Here is a 21,908-nt window from a genome sequence, read left to right as displayed (position 1 = left end):
TAACTATGACCTTCAGATTTAACAAACATTACTAAGGCTTCAATTTGTGCAACTGTTGTACTAGGAACCAACAATGAAAAGCCACATCCTGACTGTCTTTTAAGAAGCTTTCAGCCTACTGGGGGAAACATAGCATGTTTTATATACATATATAGGAAAGTATAATGCACAGTAGAGAGTGATGGATGAGTAAGATAAAGGTTTGTACAAAATATATATTTGAGGAGAGAATCCTCTTATCAAGGGAGACTTCCTTAAGGGATGGAGATTTCAACATGTAAACATGTAGAAGTGAATAAGAAGTATTTTTCAGGTATGGAAGACCACCTGCCCAAATACACAGAGAGCAGACTAAGGTATATGTTGGAAGGAGTAAACTTAGTAACCTTGTTAGCCTGGAACGTAGAGTTCGTGAAGGGAGGCACGGTGATTTGGTAGTGAAAAGTGAGATTGGTTCCAAATCATTTGAGCCTTAAGTAACGCAGCTAAATTATTTGTTGATAACTGCAGAAGGTGTTTGAGCATGAGAATAATGTGGTCAGACCTGTGCCTAGGGAAAATTACTTTGCAAATAATATAGGTAGATTAAAGGAGGTGAGATTGCAGGCAGAGAGACCATTGAGGAAAGGGGCAAGTCAGACTAATGACAGGTGATGAATAGCACTTGGAGTAAAGAGAAGGAAGATAATACATGTAACATATTGTGGAGACAGAATTGACAGGATGTGGCTACTGTTTGGCCATGGTGGCTGAAATTTAGATACAAGGAGCTGGGAAAGATAAAGGACCGAAGTCTGAAAGAATAACTACATCAAAGGAATTTTTTTTATATGGTGACCTGTGTGGGAGGAGTGAGTAGATAAAGGCTTCTCTTACACTTAATGACGAGATTGGAATCACTCTACTGTGGATAGTTTGCCTTCTCCTAAAACATTCACATACCTGTGCAAACATACATCCATGGTCACTGGGGAATATATTCCTTTAGCACTTCACTGAGCTAATAGGCTGCAGGAGGAAGTGCGTGTGTGTGTGTGTGTGTGTGTGTGTGTGTGTGTGTGTGTGTGTGTGTGAGTGTGTGTGTGAGTGTGCGCGTGTGTGTGTGTGCGCGTGTGTGTGTGTGCGTGTGTGTGTGAATAAATTATTTAGGTAGGCCTATCTTACCTACTATTGAAACAGTCGGGAATGTTTGTTCTGTCTTTCTTTGATCATTTCATTGCTCATTATCACTGTTAGCAAAAAGCGTGGATAGAGAAAGTAGGAAATGAAATTCAGACTCATTAATTAGGCTTTGCAAGTACCTCTGGGGGAAAAATATTTGCTAGGAGTTGAGGCTAGTTTGTTTAGCTAAGATCATATGTTGAGTTAGCTATGGGTCAAACTTAATCAGGCCAGTATGTTTACATTTTCAAGCATAATCAGGGGTTTGGCTGATCTGTATTAATATGTATTCTAATAGTTTTAATTTTGTTCTAAGGTTACCTGCTTAAATATTAGCGATTTATGTTAACAGTTAGAACCTCTTCAATTACTGAACTATGATATGACATTTCCTTTTAAATAGATAATGCCCCGGATGTTAATGTAGAAGAACTGATGGCTGAGGTGAAAGAACTGAAAGAAACTATTGAAGAAAAAAATAAAGAGACAGATGAATACTTGGATAAGTATTGTAACCTTCTTGTTAGTTATGAAAAGCTGGAAAAAACTAAAGATATGTTAGAAGCGCAGGTTACTTTCCTGAGTTCTCTGCAAGGAAAACTTACCTCTCAGACTTCTCCTTTGCCAAACTCAATTGATTCAATACACTCTCCAAGTCATTCTGTTACTGAAAAGAAGACATTAGCCAGTCACAGTAAAGTTTCAAGCAAGAGACGAAGGTCTTGTGGTGCCAAAGCAAGTGATGGAGAATCAGTGCCTTCTACACCAGAGACTTTTACTAAAAGGATCAAAAAAGGAGTGGAACCAAAAGGTGCCACATGCTTCTCCAGAGGCTTGGAGAACGCTGAATATGAGCCAGAAGGACTACCAGAAGTGGTGAAGAAAGGTAACTCTTTACTTCTGAAATAACCTCTTTCCCTAGTCCCCCCACCCCTTTTCCTAATGTGTGAAATAAAATCCTGTCTCTGACAGAAATATATAGTCTCTAGAGCATTTGTGGATATTATTATATCATTTGGCCTTTATGGCTTGCAAGTGATTATTTAGATTGGCCTATACTCTTTTCCCCCCTCTTTTTTTGTGATAGCTAAAACTTCATGCCAGAGTACAAGAAAAGGTGGGTTGATTTGAATAACTAAACAAAAATAGTGCTTTGGATTAAAAAGCTACAGATTTTAATCTCTTGAATTGCACTTCCAGGGACTCTTCCTATAAGCCCTAGTAACTCAATGATATCTTGATTACCTGTCATTTAGAAACTAGGTGTGCCAGTGTGAGAGTATTGGGGATATCCCCATCTAATATCCCTACTGTGCCTTTTACATTCTCTTTTGTTTTTGCCCTAGGTATAATTCATAAATAGCTTATCCTTTAAAGTATCTATCAAAGCACAGGAAGTACCTTTAAAAAAATTAAAAATGCCTCCGTCGTTGTGGCCAAGTGGCTGAGAGAAAACTGGTCATTTTAGCTGAAAATCCTAAATATGGCTTTTAGTTCACCAATAACTGTTTAGTACCTACTGTGTACCAGATACACAGGTGCTGGGGATACAAAGACAAAAGTGACGAATCCTATCCTTAAAGAGCTTACAATCTATATACAGTAGACAGGTGGTTTGGGAGCAGGAAGAGGTTCATGGAGAAGGTGGCTCTTAAGACAAGCCTTGAAGAAAAAAGGTATTCTGATAGATGGCAGTGATAGATTGCATTCCAGGCATGGGCTATGAGGACTGAGAAAGAAGACCAGTTTGTCTGTTGTCTCTGATATTCTTTGAGGCCTTAACTTTTTTTTTTTTTAAAGATGCAGCTTAAGCACCACCTTCTAAAACAATGACTATTTAATTCCAACTCCCCCCAACATCTAATGCCCCTTTCCCCACTAACTACCTTGTATTTATTCTAAACATAGTTATCCTCTCTGTGTGTGTGTGTGTGTGTGTGTGTGTGTGTATGTATACACACATATATTGGCACTCCAATTAATAGATAAGCTCCTTGAAGACAGGGAATATTTCATCCCTTGTGTTTGTATCTCTAGTGCATAGCACAGTTCTGGGTGTTTGTTTTTTCATTGATTTATGTCTGTGTTCTGGTTTTGCTTTCTTCACTGTACATTAGTTCATACAAAGTCTTCTAATATTTCTTTATATTCCTACTATTCATTGGTCCTTTTGAAAATTATTCATTGATTCTTAATAGCACGATCATATTTTATTACGCTGACATGCCACAATTTGTTCAGCCATTCCACAGTGGACGGGCACCCTCTTTGTTTCCAGCTTTTTGGTTCCACAAAATGTGCTGCTTTGAATATTTTGTGGTACATGGTACCTTTGTATTTTGAACCTCCTCCAGGTTTATGCTCAGTGGTGTGAGTATTAGGTTAGAGGTTACCAACTTGTTTTTTGGGGATAGTCAATGCTACAGTCACGGGGGACCTCTTGAGTTTGTGGCTTTTTTTTTCTTTCTTCCCTGACTGTACCTTAACCTAAAGTGTGGCATTGGCTAATAAAGAAATAGAGCAAATCATCCACGTGGCTCAGTTGGTGATTTTTACCTTGTTCTTTGTCAGAATCTTAATGTACACTCACGTGCACGTGCACTCACACACAACACATATATAATCTTTTTAATTCTTTGTGAAGGAAAATCTTACCTGAGGAATTCTATGAAAAGTCCCTCTAGATCAGAATGCCTGTGCTGTGTTCTATGGCCAGTGTGAAATGTTCACGAAAGTTACCTTTTTCTAAAAACTAAACTTTGTTTCCTTTCTGTAGATGAATATTATTTTCAACTCTGGGTTAGAATAAGCCTTACTATTTCTATCTCATCAAAGCTAGCTATATTTTAAAAACAAACAAACTTGTGTCACAGGATTTGCTGACATCCCCACTGGAAAAACAAGCCCTTATGTCCTTCGGAGAACAACCCTGGCCACGAGGGCCAGCACCCGTCTTGCTGCACGGAAGTTATCACCTTCTTCTCTGAATCTACAGAAAGGACAGTCGGAAAATCTTGCTGAGACCTCCAAGCCAACAGCTGGTGGCAGCAAATCACAAAAGGTAACTGACTGCTGTGCACACTGATCTCGTCTGAAATCACGGGAGAATCTGGCACTCTGCTGTCCAGCTCCTGTGCTTATTAGCTTTTGATGTCTGATCTTTACTATAGTATGGTGCAAATAAATCACCAAAGGTAAGCCTGGTGAAAATGCCTAATGAAAGACATTGCGCTGTTGTTATTGTACAGACAAATTTTTCACCTTAAAGGACACTGCAATGTTATGTGTAAATGGTTAATAAGAAATAACATTACCTCAAACTCCCAGAGGAGATGGTGAAAAAAAGATTTCTAAGTTAGTAATGAGGACTTTGGGGCAGCTAGGTGGCACAGTGGATAGGTTTCTGGGCCTGGAGTCAGGAAGACCTGAATTCAAATCTAGCCTCACGCACTTACTAGCTATGTGACCCTGGACAAATCAATTAACCAACCTTCTTTGCCTCAGTTTCCTCATCTGGAAAATGAGCTGGAGAAGGAAAGTGCAAATCAGCTCAGTATCTTTGACAAGAAAACCCCAAATAGGGCCGTGAGGAGTTGGACATGACTTAAAATAACTGAACAACAGTGAGGGCTTTGAGGTGGTGTCTTTTCCCTTTGTTCCCAGACACTGATAGTTTGCTTGTTTGAGGCTGAGTGTTTTTACTTCAGTATTTTTCAGTACTCTAAACACCACTTTAATTGAACCAACAAGTCTCCTGACTAGGAGGAAATAGTGATTGTCCTCATTGAGGTACTTGCAGAGGGTTGTAAACATTGAATTCTAGCAAAAAAAACCCCACATTATAGGTAAAGGTATTAAGCATAGTCCATGTTTTTCATGTTCACAAATCAGGATATGTATATTTTTTCATGTGGCCTTTGAATTTGTCATGTTAAGTCATAGCAGAAAGTGAAATCTTCACCATAGTCTTAACAGAAAGAAACAGAAAGAAAAATCCTCTTCTTCCCAAATTCTACCCTGTTACCTTATCTCAAGTCTCACCCCAATTCACTCCATCCTTCATTCAGCTGCCAAGGTGATTTTTCTAGAGTAACTAGGTAGTGCAGTAGGTAGAATACTGAGCTTGAAATTAGAAGACTTGAGTTTGAATCCTGCCTCAGAGATGTAATAGTTATATGGCCAGCACAAGTCACTTAATGTCTGTTTGATGATCTTCTGTTTCCTCATTTTACAAATGAGAATAAACAGCACCTACCTCCCAGGGTTATCATGAAGATCAAATTGAAGCCATTTGGCAAACTTTAAAGGGCTATATAAATGTTGGCTGTTATTACTATTATTATTATTATTGTGTAGATCCGATAATGTTACCCTCTAGATTCAAATAGCATCTTCCTTTGGCATTTAAAGCTCTTCATAATGAGGCCTTTTCTTACAGTTTACTCTCCTTTGTGTTCTCTGATCCGCTGACATTGGCTTAGGTGTACAATCTTCCAGTTCTGATGTATGACCCCTCAGGCACTGCCCCTACCCTGTCTCTAGTCTTTGTCACCTCATCCTTTAACTATTGTAGTAGCCTGCTGATTAGTTTCCTTGCTTTGTTTCTCCCTAATGTATTCTATCTTCCACTTAGCTATCAAAGTGATCGCCCTAAAAGTCTAATCATGTCACTCCCCTACTCAATAAACTTGAATGTTTCTCTGTCATCTCCAGGATCAAATATAAAATCTTTTGACTTTTGAAGCTATTCATAACCTAGCCTCTTCCTACCTCTCCAGTCTTCTCACTCTGCTCTTCATACTGTATACAAGGACCTCTTTGCTGTTCCTGGCATAAGATACTCCATCTCTCACCTGGGCATTTTCACTGGCAGTCCCCATGCTTGGAATGCTCTTCCTCTTCATTTCAGTCTTATAACTTCCCTGCCTTCTTTCAAGCCTCTGCTCAAACCCTGCCTTCTGTAAGAAGTCTTTCCTGGTGTCCTTCACCCAGTTATCCTGTTTATCCTGTCTATATCTTGTTTGAACATAGTTGTTGGCAAGTTTCTCCCCCATTAGAGAGTAAGCTTCTTGAGGACAGGTGGTTTCTCTGTATCCTGAACACAGTGCATGGCACATTGTAGGTACTTATTATATGCTTATTGACTTGACTATAATCGTTGATTCCCTCAAAACTAATCTCACATTCCACCTTCTGTAGGAGACCTTTCTCAATCTCCTTCCCACTAATACCTTCCCTTCTCAGGTTAACGATCTAACTGTATATATACCTTATATGCTCCCAGTTATTTTTGTATCTCTCTGCTAATCCCTCACTCCCATGTCTGTGATGTAGACTTTTTGAGGCCAGGTACTTACTGTTTTCTGCCCTCTTTTTAACCCTAGTACTCTGCACAGTTCCTGGTATGTCATAAGCCCTTAATATAAATGCTTGTTGTTGACTAACTACTCCAAGCTGATATCGAGTTGTCACTTGGATTTGTTACTAATCCTTCTCATAATATTGTGTGTATATATACATATGTATGTGTATATATGTATATAATCTGTGTGTGAGTGTTTATGTCAGCAATAGCATAGCCAGTGAAAAACGGCCATATGGTAATTTTCTCTTTTCATGTGTGTCGTCTAGACTTGATGGCAAAGTTAATTTGAATGTGGCTTCTAGGATTTGCTGTCTAAGAAAAAAAGCTTTGCACACTAGGGGGCCTTCAATCCATATCATTTTCTTTTTCAGCTGTCCAAGGATTAATAACTGGTTACAACAGATTTGCTGCCAAGTGAATTAGATAGGTGGAGATCATTTGGTTTGTGTTTTTGTATCCCCAGTGCTTGGCCTTACTAGGTATTTTATATATATTTATTTATTTAACTTAGTAAATTTTGTTGAATTGAATTGAAAATTTGAAATGGAACATGCAAATGATAAGGTATCCTTTTGAAAGTGGACTTTTAAAAAATGCTTTGATCAGATTCAAACTTGCTTTTAACTCCTACCTAGTCATTTTAAAAGATATTGCTGAATGCTTGCCTTATCTGACAGTGGAGTATACAGCAAAGTTTAAAGATACATCAGTGTCTATTTTTTAAATATCTATCAAAATGTAGTGATAGTTTAGAAATTGGCCCTTCTTGGCTTTCTGTTTAATTTTTTGTAGAGAATTGATCAGAGCAAGTTAATTAAAAAGTGAAATATTGAGTTTGTGATATAAGCTAATAAGTGTAGCAGCTCTTAGATGATCAAAGATGGGCTATGTCTTTTCAAGTTCAGTAGTTTATTCTTAAACAACTTCCTTAGTAATGAATACTCAAATAAGAATCTAATGAATATGTTTCTATAGTTTTCTCTTACTATGAAACTGGACAGTCCTGACTCACTGTTGGCCACGAGTTTAGCATATGGTTTAAATTGTTCCTTCCTCTTAGCCTGGGGCAGAATAGGTTTATATTGCCATCTATACACTACAAAATATTCTCTATTGTGATGAGTAAAGTGTCTTTTATGTTGAATTTGAAAAAAAGTATAGTAAAGCTAATTGATCATTATGGGGAACAAACCTAAAATGCAATCTTTAATCAATTATAGACCATAATTTCCTAAGTTGGTCATGATTCAATATTATAGAGAAGTCAGCATAAATGTAGCATAGGATTTGGCTCTGTAGCTGGCTGAAGTTGATAACAATGTAGTTTTGGTGATCCACATTACTTTTGGTAAAGCTTGAGATTGTGTTGCATCTGTTGAGTAATGATTGGGATCCCTCATTTTATTTTTATTACTCCTGTTGTTTTTAATAGTTCTTTCTGAATATGGTCCATCTTTCCTTTCCCTGTCTAGCTATCCCTTTTTACAAAACATAAAACACAGTTCAGAAAAATCAACCAACTATTTATATAACATTTTTCACTAAAATAAAATGAGGGAGGGAATTTTTCTCACTTCTTAGGGGCCCATATTTAAATTGTTCTTTCAATTAATATTGTTGTAGTCATTTAGGTAGTAACTTAAATTTGCATCAGTTCATGTAAATCTTCCCATGCTTCTCTGAATTACTAATAGTTGCTGTTTCTTAAGATGCAATCGTTTTTCACTGTATTCCTGTACTACAGTATTCTTCAGTTGGATGCTCTGGTAGCAAGAAACTGTAAACAGTGTTGCTATGAATATTTTGGAGTGTATGGGATATATCTTTCTGTCTTTTCTTTGGGTTATATACCTTTCCATTGGATCTCTGGCTCAAAGACTGTGGACATTTTGATCACTTTTTTTTTTAAAGCATGATTCTGTATTGCTTTCTTGAGTGGTTGTACCCCTTCACATCTCCACTAGCAGTGTATTAGTGTTCTTGTCTTCCCTCCAGCATTGAGTATTTCCATCTTTTGTTATCCTTGCCAGTTTGCTAGGTGTGAGTTGTTTTTAGAATTTTTTTATTGTTAGCGATTTGTAGCAGTCTTTCATATAGTTGATAACAGTTTGTAGTTCTTTTCTGAACTGTTTACTTCTTTTGCGATTGTGTATTTGTTGAAATTTCCTATATATCTTAAATATCAGTCTCTAATTGGAGATTTTTTATATAAAGATATTTTCTCCCTATCTATCACTTCTTTTCTAAATATATGTGCATTGATTTTGTTCCTACAAAAACTTTTCAGTTTTATGTAATTAAAATTGTCTCTCTTTTCTTTTGAGATTACTCCCTGTATTCTGTGTTTGGTTAAGGAGTCTGTCCTTGCCATATTTGTGAGAGAGAATAATTGATTTAAAGCTACTTGGGCAACTAAGAGGTATCTTTGGCAAGGTCACTGAGGGAGTGTCAGAGCCAGAAATTTGAACCTAGGTCCTCTGATTCCAAATTAAATGCTCTTCCCACCACACCACACTGCCTCTACTGAGGTGTCTTTTAACAAAACTGTTAACCACTTTACATAAACTACATAGTTTATGTTCTGCCTGTTTTGCCTGTTTTAAAAACTGGTTGCAGTTGTACAGCAGAGGAAGATTTTTAAATTACTTGGTTTGATTTGTCATCATCTTTGTGTGTAAATTGTAGTTTATTAGCAAACTATGTGTAAAGCATATAGGCTAGGGACTAGCTTTTTCCTTTTGCCTTCAACTTCAATCATATGTAGCTTTTATTGATATTATTGCTTTTTCTTTCTCATAAGGTCCATGAGTAGCCCTAATTCTTCCCATCTAATACCTCTATCCCTCTCATCTGTTCAACAATTCTTTTCAACTATCAGCTTTTATGTCAGACTAGGAATTCCCTGAGGACAGAAGGATGTCTTATCTGAACTCTAGCTTGCAAACCTAACAAAATACGTATGCATGTTAAATGTTTGAAATGAATTTTAAGAAGCAAGTTCTAATTGAGTACACTGGGGAGAAGTTCTCTTTCTGTGAACTGTCATCAGGCAGCTGTCTGTCTGCCAATGTTTAATCAAATATCTTAATAAACAACAAATGAAGAACATTGTACTTTGAGGTCAGGTGGCATGTCTTTTGTATATTCTTTGTAAATCACTGAAGAGAATCATTAGAGTTTTGAGTTTAAATATATTATCATCAGCATTGGATAATGAAAACAGCACTGGATTTGGGAGTCGGGTATTCTGGATGGCTTATACTGACTGGCAGAGAAAGCCAGGAATCAAACTCTGATGAAGTCAGTTGATAACTAAGTCCTGGGCTTGTCCCATTACTATGCTGCCTACTCCATTATGCTGTACTTTTCTCCTAATTTCTTCCCTGATAAATAAAATCTTATGCCTCAGGAAAGGAGAAACAACACATACAGTTCTACATAGAAAGCGTTTAACAGTTTTTAGTTGTTTATTTTTGTGCTTTGTTCTTAATTTTGTAGAAATGTTTGTAGTCATTAAAACCAAATTATTAAAACAAAGATGTTTCTATTGTAGGCAAAAGATGTCCATCAGCACCAAGTGGAATCCCTTGTGACAGCCACAGAGCCTACCACAAGATCTCCTCTTTCTGCAAATAATCTTTCAAAAAAACCTTCTGCTGACATCCCTAAAGAGAGTGTGAGAACCAAGCGAGTCAGACGTTCCCCAAGCAAACATGCTGTTCCTGAACAAAACAAAGAAGAAAACTGTAGGGTTCAGTGAATTTTAAAGGGTTTCTGTAGTATGAGTGCCATACAAATTAAAGAACATTTTATAAAAGGCCTCCCAAAGAGGTTTTTGTTTAGTTGTCTTGCAGTTGTCGAGTGTGTGTGTGTGTGTGTGTGTGTGTGTGTGTGTGTGTGTGTGTGTGTGCGTGCGCATACGCGCGCGTTTTTAGATGGGAAATGTTAGAAGAAGAACAATTGTATTGCTTTTGCATATCATTCTCATTGTTGTTCCTCCGTGTACAGTAATGTAAATAGTCCTGTATGAAGTTATGTGGAAAAAGTTGTAAAATACTTTAAATAGGGAATGAGGCATTAAACCTACAAAACACATTTTATGTTATATTCATTAAAATGACCAATAGTACCAAAAATATGTATTGTAATTTTAGTCTGTATCAGGAGACATATGAGAGATTTTGAGGAACGAATTGTAATAGCCATATGTCCACCTGAATAAATAAAAAGAAAACCATGTATTTTAGGAGTAAGTAAAAGATAGGTGTAGTTTGTTTATAGTAAAATTATGATTTTGAAGTGTCTATAGCTAACGTAAATGATTAAAAATAAAAAAAATACATTATCTGTGGAAATATATAGTTCATTCTTTCTGTTGACTCCTGACGTGGGAAATGGAGAAACATGACTGTGTGTGAGAATGCTTAGAAATCCTGTTATTATTCAGATAATAGATTATCAAATGATAATATTCAGATAATATTATTCAGATATAATGATCATATGAAGGTCACTTCCTAAGAAAAAATTCCTAAATTGGTTTTTCATTAAGATAAGGGTTGTTGGGGCAGCTAGGTGGTGCAGTGGACAGAGCACTGGCCCTGGAGTCAGGGGACCTGAGTTCAAATCCGACCTCAGGCACATAACACTCACTAGCTGTGTGACTCCGGGCAAGTCACTTAAACCCAATTGCCTCATCAAAAAAAAAAAAGATAAGGGTGGTTGACATTGTCAAAGGCTAACAGAGAAGTGAAGAAAGATAAGGATTGATTGAAGACTGTTAGATTTAGTATTTAGTCAATCAATAAACATTTTATTAAGTGCCTAGTATGAACCAGACACTGCTAGGCACTGGGAATATGAAGAAGGGCAAAAGATAGTCCCTGTCCTTAAGGAACTCACAATCTAATGGGAGAGACAAGCTAACAAATATATACAAACAAGCTATGTACAAAATAAATAATTAAAAAGGCACCAGAATTAAGAGGGGATTGAGAAAGGCTTCCTGTAGAGGATTGGATTTTAGTTGGGACTTGAAAGAAGCCAAAGAAAGCCAGGAGGAGGAGATGGGGATGGAGAGCATTCCAAGCATGGGAGACAGCCAGTGAAAATGCCTGGAGCTATTAGGTATCTTGTTCAGGGAATAGCAAGAAGGTTGCTGTTACTGGATCAAAGATGGAAGGGGGATGAAGGGATCATTGGTAATTTTGGAAAGAGTAGTTTCAGTTGAATGATGTAGTTGGAAGCCAGACTGCAGAGATTTAAGGGAGTGAGGAAAGGAAGTAAAGGCACCAGTTGTAGATTAGCTAGGAAAGGAGAAGAGATAAAGTATGATAACAGAGATGGATGGATCAAGTTACGGTTTTTGAAGGATGGGGAAAGAGATGGGCATGTCTAGGCAGGAGGGAAGTAGTAGATGGAGAGACTGAAGAAAAATGAGGGCAGATGATAAGAGGTAGAAATCTGAAGGAGAAAGGATGGAAGGGAATTGCTGGTTTACCTTGGCAGGCTATAGGGCCTCCTGTTTATGAGAAACAGGTGAAAGAGGTAGAAGGCATCTAGAAAATACAAGATGAAGAGAGTAGAAGAGGGGGCTCTTGGCTAATGACCTCAAATAAGTGGATGGGGTGCCAAGAACCAGGGTTTGAGCGATGGCAGGAGATGGATGGAGGGAATGATGAGGTGGGAGTGTATATTCATCACGAAGGAACACGTTCTTTTGGGTTATCATTTGTTCAGGTTCAGTCTGGGGCTGGAGTTGTCCCTGGGTGACTGGTGGCTGTGTGTATCTGGAAATGGGGAGAGGGAGTTGCCTAGTGCAGGCTGAGCATCCAAAGAGAGTGCTTGGAGCCTGGAGCATGTTAGGTGAGCTGGCTACTGTAGAGCTCAGGCAGTCAGAGAGTGTTAGTCTCTGCTAGGCAAGCTGGAAAAAAATCTGAATATCAATATCAAAATTGAAACATACACATATGTCTCTATATCTCTATATAGATAGACGATTGATGATAGATGACATGTATATATCTAATGTATCCATCCATCTATCTATCTATCTATCTGTCTGCTGTCTGTCTGTCTGTCTATCTAAACCTCATGTTGTGAAAGAAAACAACCCCCCCAAAACCAACTAAAAAACCCCAACCCCAAGAAAAATAAAGTGAAAAAAAAGTATGCTTCAATCTGTATTCAGACATTATCAGTTCTTTCTGTGGGGATGAATAGCATTTTTCATCGTAAGTCCTTCAGAATTGTCTTGGATCATTGTATTGCTGAGAATAGCTCAGTCTTACAATATTGCTATTACTTTGTACATAGTACATTTCACTTTAAATTGCAAATTTTTTTGAAGCAGGTCAAGCTAGTCCATATGTTCTCATAGATCCAGTGATAGAAGGTAAAAAATCAGCCTTGGTCCGATTTCTTACAATATAGTAGCCATTTTACTCTGTTTGCCTCAGTTTCCTCATCTATTAAGTGAGCCGGAAAAGGAAATGGCAAACCACTGCTGTATCTTTGCCAAGAAAATTCCATACGGGTCACAAAGAGTCATACATGATGGAATAACAATAGGCCCCAAAATCTATATCTTATAAACAGTGAGACAGGTAATCTACTTGACCTCTGGTGACAAAAAAACCCATCACCTCTCACCTCAACTCATTCTACTTTGAGGTAGCTCTGATTTTTAGAAAATTTATCCTTATATTAAGTACAAATTTACCTCTCTGTAACTTTTTTCCCATTGCTCCTACTTCTGGCTTCTAGGGACAAGCAGACCAAATCTGATCCCTCTCCCACATAATAGCCTTTCCAATATTTGAAAGTAGCTATCATGTCTCCCCAAGACATTTTTTTTTAAGCGAAAGATCCATGGCTCTTTCAATGAGTCTTTGTATGGTATAGTTTCTAACATTTGGAATTTGTGATGGTTTAGATGCAAGTTAGGTGGCAGCTAAGTGGTGCAATGGATAAAGTATCAGGCCTGGAGTCAGGATAACCTGAGTTAAAATCCAGCCTTACTAGCTGTTTGATCTTGGGCAAGTCACTTAACCCCTTTGCATCAGTTTCCTCATCCATAAAATGGGGATAATAACAGTATCTGTTTTCAAGGATTGTTGTGAACATCAAATGAGAATATTTACAAAGTGCTTAGCACTGTGGCTGGCATAAAGTAAGTACCATATTTTAGGGGGAAAAAAAGAATGATGTTTACTTTTGCATTATCCAGCAAGAATGGCTTTTCTAAACAAATAAATAGTGGGGGGAAAAAATCCCTAGAAATAATGCCTAACCTAATTTTAACAATAACAATAGCTAGAGGTATGCTGGTAAATGTTTAATGACTAGCTTTCCAGAAAGAAAGGAGCACACATTTTAAAGCTGAATCTGCTTTATTAAATTTTATGTTACTTTCTTAAGTATGGACAAACAATAAATCAAACCCTGATTGGTAGCAGTTGCCTGATTTCCAAGGTGTAGTAAATGCTCCCACCAGACTATCACTCTCTTAAGCCAGTTTGGGCTGACTGCAGCATGCAGTCTGACTAGAGCTCATATTTATATAATACCTCGTAGCTAACAAAGTGCTGTTCTTACCATGACACATTGAGTAAGGTAGTGTAGATACTGTCACTCTCTATCTTATGGATATGGACGCTGAAGCTCAGAAAGGGGAAAGAGGCCCACCGAGTCACACAGCTAGGAAGTGGAGAAACTAGGACTCAAATCCAAGTCTTACTTCAAATTCAATTTTCCCTGCTTTTACGTACACTGGCAACATCTATTGAACAATTAATATGCTTGCTGTAAATGATTCTTATCTAAGCATTTACTGCTGGCTTCTTCCAGAAAAGGTCATGGGAGAAAGCACAGGAGAACAGAGAAGGATTTCAGCTGAACAAGGAGAAGGAAGTTATGAAGGTGATTTGAGAGATTTGATTTTGTACAGAAGGCTAGAAATTGAATCTGGGGAGGAGGCATTTGGCAGGATTTGAGGAATATGTGAAAAAGATCAGTCTGTAGATCCACATTCTATTTTCCCTTTTGCAAGGTAAGATTTTAGGAGAAAAGTCCTGGAAAGCAACCAAGATGGCAGAGTAGGAGGAAGTAGTACAGCCTAGCTCCCCTGCCACTACATGACTCAGCCCTCAGCACAGGGGCCGTAGCTCTGTAAGCCAGATTTCTCCCATCCCAATCCATTCCATGGTTATCTGGGACTCAGCCCCCCATGCGAATAATAAGGCTGCAGCTTGGTAGCTCTGAACTCAGTCTCCTGAGAAGGAATCTTGAGACGTGGATTTCTGCCCCTAGGGGCCAGGTTTGTAGACTTCTCTCTCTAACCTGGGAGAGAAGACCACTGGCAGTCCCAGGGCAAAAAGCAGGGCTTTCACATAGTTGCTTTAGCTTTTCGTAACATCATTCTCTCCTGGTTCTCCTCCTACCTGACTAGTCCTTCTCAGTCTCTTTTGCTAGATTATCATCTAGATCACACCTGGCCACTGTGGGTACCCTAGAGGGCACTGTCATAGGCCCTTTTCTCTTCTCCCTCCATACTATTTCACTTAGCAATCTCATCAGTGCACATGAATTCAATTGCCATCTCTGTGCTGATGATCCTGAAATCTACTGATCTAGCCCTAGCCTCCCTGCTTACTTCTAGTCTCACATCTCCAACTGCCTATTGGATATCTTGAACTGGTTGTCTTATAGACATTTAAACTCAACATGTCCAAAACTGAAACTCATTATCTTTTCCCCAAAACCCTCCCATCTTAATATTTCTATTACTGTTCGGGGTACCACCATGTTCCCAGTCCCCTGGGCTCACAGTTAGTTGCTGTCCTTAACTCCTCACTCTCACCCCACCCCCCTTACCCCCACATCCAATGTATTGCCAAGGCCTGTCAATTTTACCTTGGTAACATCTCTCAAATATGCTTCCTTCTCTTCTCTGACAGTGCTACCATTTTGGTATGGGCCCTCATCATCTTATGCCTGGACTATTATAATAGCCTCCTGGTTGGTCTCCCTGCCCCAAGTCTCTCTTCAGTCCATCCTCCATTCAACTGTCAAAGTGATCTTCCTAAACAAGATGACCATGTCATCTTGCTACTCAAAAAACTCCAGTGACTTCCTATTACCACTAGGATCAGATACAGTTATCCCTTCCACATCGTGACTTTCTCCATCTTGGTTTCAATATATCGTGGGTCAGCATAAGAAATTAAATGGGAATCTTTGGGGAGTTTTGCAGAAGCTGCAGACAACACGCAAAGGCCAACGACAACATAGAAAAAGTTTAGAAACTCAGAAATACTTAAAATAAATGTATAGTGTTGTATTATATTGACATCTTTTATCTTTTTTTTCTTTTTAGGCAATTGGGGTTAAGTGACTTGCCCAGGATCACACAGCTAGTAAGTGTCAAGTGTCTGAGGCCAGATTTAAACTCAGGTCCTCCTGACCTCAGGGCCGTTGCTCTATCCACTGCACCACCTAGCTGCCCCTTATTTTACCTTTTATTACTGTAAATATCCCTTAAAAGGAAAAGAAAAAAATTCAAACTTCCTCTGGTATGAAGGGAGGGCCAAAAATTTTACGTGGATGTTCCAGAATGTGAGAACACTGCTCCCCTCACCCCTGCATCTTATGCCCACACACACTTTGCAATCCAATGACACTGACCTCTTTGCTGTTCCTTGAACAAGACACTTCATTTCCCAATTTTGGGCATTTTCCTTGGCTGTTCCCTATATCTAGAATGCTGTTTTATATCCATATCTTGGCTTTCCTGGCTGTCTTTAAGTCTCACTTAAAACCCCTCCTTCTACGGGTGTAGAGGGCCAGATCTGAGGAGTCTAAAATGGGATAAGGAATTTAGGTCAGAGTCTGACTTTTTCCTGTTCCTACCCTTAAGGGCTCACCATTTTCCTGTGCCCAGGAGGTTTCAGAACATTCTGACTGATCCTTGAACCTTGATAATAAGCGGGTGTGTACAATTAAAATCATACAGGTGGGCTAGGGTTACCGGGGTTAGTCACGAGAACCTTGGGAATGTCTTGGGGGTGATTGTTAGCAACTATGCAGCTTTCACTATTTAAACTGGACCCTCAGAGGAATAAACAGCTCAGTCTTCACTGACCCGCCTGGCCCACGTTTCTTTATTTCGCGCTCTCCCGTGAGGTGTCTCACTTAGTCGCAGGTGATAAGTGGTGGCCAAATAGGGACATGAAAGATGGTACGAGGGGAGAGGCTGTCTTGGGACTCCAGAGAAAAAGAAACACCTTAGTGGTGCGACACTGTGGAAACAAAGTAAGAGAGCAAAATACAATCCTGTAGCAGTTGTAGGGCTAAAGGGGACACCAGGCTAAGTGGAATATAAGGAAAAGAAAGGAAAAAGGGTTTGAGCATAAGAAAATAGTGTTGCTTTGGAACGGCCATGCGCACATATTTTTGGTTTTGGGAGGTGCACCTGGGATCGAAAGCATGGGTCAAACACAAAGCAGAAGCAAAGACAGAGAATATTATCTAAAACTTTTCAAGGAAATAGTGAAAGAAAGGGGTTTATTCATCACAGATAGTCAGTTACTGGAATTTTTGGAATGTGTAGAAACATGTTGCTCATGGTTCCCTGAAGAGGGAACGATAGACTGTGGGAAATGGTGGGCCAACAAATGAGTGAGCACTATAGGGAAGTAGGTCCAGGTGCATTCTCCATAGCTACATTCTCAATTTGGAACGTGCTAAAAATATGTCTCACTCCTCCAGAGAATGTGCCATTAACAACAAAAGTACTTAAGACAGATGTGGGGGCAGGAACAGAGGAAGAAGAGATGAATAAAATATTTCAAGAAAAGCTTAGAATGGTAAAAGAAAACGAGGGTTGCACTGTGTGTGCAGAGTCTATTGTACCTTCAGCACCACCACAGCCTCCACCTTCATGTAGATCAGGCTCATATAAAGAAGATAATAAGGAAATGAATAAAAATCAAAAAAGCCATAAAATACATTGTAAAGGGTTATTAGAAGAAGCAATCATAAAAGCAGAGCAAAAAGGAGAGGAGGTACTCATGGAATTTAGATTGGCTATTCCAAAAACCATGTTATTTCTAGCATATGAGGAGGAAGATGTAAATAACCCAGGTACAAGAATCGGAGTTCAGAGACAGTTTGAATTTAAATTGTTAAAGGAATTAAAACAGGCTTCAGTTAATTACGGACCTAATAGTCCCTATGTACAAACATTGTTGGACTCAGTATCCAATACAGCATTAGCCCCACACCCGTTTGTTCACCAATATTTTTAGAGAGGCAAAAAGCTCAAGCAGCTGAAATGAATGATGATGAAGTAGATAATGAAATTGTACTTAAGCTACCACCAATTGTTAACAAGAAAGTAACACCATTGACTCACACTCCACCAAGTTCAAGAAGAAAAGAGGCAAAGAACAATAAAGGATTATCCTAAATATGGCATCTGCCCAGGGAACTTGGGTTTGGTTATTAGAACCTATTCTTGTATATGATGACAGTTTTGAGTAGTTCTTCTTAACCATTTGTTAATTGTTAATTTTGTGGGGGAAATCTTTTGTAAAATTCTTCCATTTACCAATATAGATAATGCTAAATGACTGCTTTTGCTTGAATAATGTTTGAAAAAAATAGAGGACTCATTACAAGCTGCTATGTCCTGCAGAATAGAATATAAGTTACCTATAGAGGTACTGACTGATATTGACTAGAATTTATTTATTTTTAGCCATTTATTTTGCTAAATGTTTGTCCTGTCCATATTACTAGAAGATTCAGATTCCCGTTTGCAGTCAGACACCATCTCCATTGTCATGTCACTAGCTAATCTCATCATGCTTAAGTAAATGGATTCTAGTTGGCCAATGTAGCTAAATGTAGAAACATTCAGCTGTTCTGCCTCTCACCTATTCATGTTCTAGCTTTCTTCACTGGTTAGTGATTGTTATATGTAGCATTCTATTGATACTCAATTTGGAGAAGAGGTTTTCAACCTGCACAGAGCCACCTATCAAACAAAGAGTGAGACAGCAATGCACATGTTTTGGATGATTTGAAGGGGTGCTTTTCCTAATTCACTTAGTACATTTCTTGCCAATCAGCTTATCTGACATCACAGAATGTTTATGTAATAGAATGGCTACATTTTGCCACCTGCACCTGTCATATCCATTGTGGAAGGACCCAAAAACCAATCATTGGTTTGGGCCAGATAAATTGCTGACCTGGGGGTGAGGGTATGCTTCTGTATTTCCAGATGGTGCAGAAGGGCCAATATGGGTTCCCAAATGGAACATCTGGATCTGTGCTCAAAGTGACCCAGAAACTTCAGAGACTTTGGTTATGAGACAGACAAAAAGACAAAAGAACAAGGAGACAATGGAAAAGGACAATGAAGACACTTGCTACAATTGACTACACTAGAGGCAAAGACTTTGCAATTATGGACACATGTTAATAATCCCCTACGGTCTAGATTGCTTACCTGGGAGGATAAAAGTTACTGACATTGTAAAAGCAGCAGAATTTTTTGAACAAGGGGAGATAGATATAGATATTCAACAAAAATTGGATGCATTGAAGTGTGATTATCATTTCACCATGGTGTGTGTGACACCTATACCTTGTGGTTCTAGTGTAATTAAGTGAAGAATCATTTTTCATCTGATTTGTCTTTTCTATCTAACATTACTCATGATATTGCTAACAGTCATTTCCCAGGGACTCAACCCCAGAACCTAGCTCGAGAAATTTTGGAAAAATTGGGTGCAACCAATGTATTTAAAAATGTACCTGCTTTACTGCTTCATCTGTTGTCATGGGCAACGTGGCTTGTTATATTATCTATGGCAATAATTAAATCATGGTTCAAGTCTTTGGGCACAAATGTTCATCACCTCATGGCAAAACAAGGGGGAATTGTAGAGGTCCAGATCTGAGGAGTTTAAAATGGGATAAGGAATTTAGGTCAGAGTCTGACTTTTTCCTGTTCCTACCCTTAAGGGCTCACGTACTCAGGATATTTGGCTCACCATTTTCCCGTGCCCAGGAGGTTTCAGAACATTCTGACTGATCCTTGAACCTTGATAATAAGCGGGTGTGTACAATTAAAATCATACAGGTGGGCTAGGGTTACCGGGGTTAGTCACGAGAACCTTGGGAATGCCTTGGGGGTGATTGTTAGCAACTAGGCAGCTTTCACTATTTAAACTGGACCCTCAGAGGAATAAACAGCTCAGTCTTCACTGACCCGCCTGGCCCACGTTTCTTCATTTTGCGCTCTCCCGTGAGGTGCCTCACTTAGTTGCAGGTGACATACAGGAATGTGTTCTTGATTCCTTTTACTTGTAGTGTTTCCTCTCTGTTGATTATTTCCAGTTTATCCTGTACATAGCCTATTTGTACATAGTTGTTTATTTGTCTTCCCATTAGACTGAATTTCTTGAGAACCGGGGATTATTTTATGTTTCTTTCTATTCCCAGCACTTAGTGCAGTACCTGGCATGTAGAAAACACCTAATAAATGTTTGTCAACTGACTGACAGGGACAGAACTGTATCTTGAATCTGGTTCTCCCAAAGTGGCTGTGATTTTCCCTCATATGCCTTGAAGGTTGTGTCTTTTGTCAGACACTGCTTCATAGTATTTTCTTGTTCCTTTCCATGTTTGCCATCAGCTAGGCAACATTATGTATGGATTCGATTCAATTCAATTCAATTCATCAACTATTTATTGAATTTGTACTACAGCTAGGTGGCTCAATGGATAGAGTATGTGCTTGGAGTCAGGAAGACTCATCTTCCTGAGTTCAAATTCAGCCTCTGACATTCACCAGCTGTGTAACCCTGAGCAAGTCATTTAATCTTGTTTGCCTCAGTTTCCTCATCTGGAAAATCTGGAGAAAGAAATGGCAAACCCCTCCAGTCTCTCTGCCAAAAACAGAACAAAACCAAACTCAAATGGGGGTCACAAAGAGTTGGACATTACTGAAAATGACTCAACAATAACAACAATAAATAGGTAGAAAAAATCACGCATTGATTAGTTATGTGCACTCAGTAGCTTTCATTTGGTAAAAGCTTCTGCACAAGATATTTTGTCAGGGAATACAAAAGGAAAAAGAAGCATCAGCTCTACCCTTAGGGAACCTACAGAAGATTATTAGATACCTAATAAATGTTGTTGTCATTTTTAATGTTTGTTATTGAGACAGGGAAGAACACATGGAAAAAGAAATAAATGTATAGAGCTAGGTTACAGATTGTAAATGTTAGAGCTGGAAGGGACCTTACAGACCATGGAGTCCTGGGAATCTTAGCATTTTTTGTGTTATGGAGCCCTGGGCAGACTGGGGGATAATGTTTTTAATGCATCAAATAAAATGCATAATATTACTAAGGAAACCAAGGATAGTGAAATACAAATACAATTTGTCCCCATTCAAGCTCAAAGATATCTGAAATCTATCCAAGGACACCTAAGGAGTTCATGGACTTGAGGTAAAGAACCCTTGATTTATTCCAATGCCTTCATTTTTACACGTAAGAACCCAGTATCAGAAAGGGAAGCGACTTGCTGTAATTATATAGCTAGATAGTGGAAGCACCAACACTAGAACCCAGATTTCCTGACTCCTAGCACATCAATCTTTTTAATATACTAATACATAAAATATGCCCGAGGGATAATTGGGACAAAAGGAGTGATCAAGTGGGTTGATGAGAAAAAGTCTTTATGAAGGAGGTGAATTTTCTTTTCTTTTAATTTTTATTTACACTTTTTGTTTTTACACTGCTTGAATATTCTATCCCTTCCCCTTTCCTGCCCTTTCCAGAGAGCCATATTTGGTAATGAATAAAAGAGAGAAAAAGCAGGTCAGCAAAAAATAACCAACCCATCAACAACGTCTGACAACACAGGCAATGTTTCTTTCTCATAATTTCCCGTCTCTGCAAAGAAGGGAAGGAGACACATTTTCTTTTCACAGAATGAGAGGACCAAGCTTGATAATTTTAGCAAGCAACATTCAATTTCATTTTATTTCCCATTTCTGTTGTTCTAGTCATTGTCTTGGTTCTGTTTGTTTTACTTTGCATCAGTTCATACATCTCATACTTCTTTTATCCTACACTGCTGTAATTAATATTCCATTATATTCATGTAGCACAATTTGTTTAACCCTACCCCAACTGATGGATAGCAACTTCATTTTCAGTTCTTTGCAATGACAAAAAAGTGCTTCTGTACTATTGTGCTATTCCAAGCAGGATGGTTTCAGAAAAACCTGGGAAGACTTATATGAACTGATGCAAAGTAAAGTGAACAGAGCCAGAAGAACATTGTACATAGTAAC

The 21,908-nt window shown here is 38.5% G+C and overlaps 1 protein-coding gene across 1 annotated transcript in view; it reads left to right on the top strand.

Moving 5' to 3' along the window:
* CENPF (centromere protein F) overlaps positions 1-10,881 on the top strand; it is an 84,360-nt gene extending 73,479 nt beyond the window's left edge. Inside the window, 3 exon segments of the mRNA XM_021007830.2 lie at positions 1,565-2,047; positions 4,035-4,222; positions 10,080-10,881. Of these exon segments, the coding sequence (XP_020863489.1) occupies positions 1,565-2,047; positions 4,035-4,222; positions 10,080-10,286 (878 nt within the window). The 3' untranslated portion in view covers positions 10,287-10,881.
* Positions 10,882-21,908: the final 11,027 nt, after the last annotated feature.

This window comes from Phascolarctos cinereus, unplaced genomic scaffold (assembly GCF_003287225.1).
Source record: "Phascolarctos cinereus isolate Bilbo 61053 unplaced genomic scaffold, phaCin_HiC Scaffold_5;HRSCAF=322, whole genome shotgun sequence".
NCBI classification, from domain to species: domain Eukaryota; kingdom Metazoa; phylum Chordata; class Mammalia; order Diprotodontia; family Phascolarctidae; genus Phascolarctos; species Phascolarctos cinereus.
This window is presented reverse-complemented; position numbering and strand designations above follow the sequence as displayed.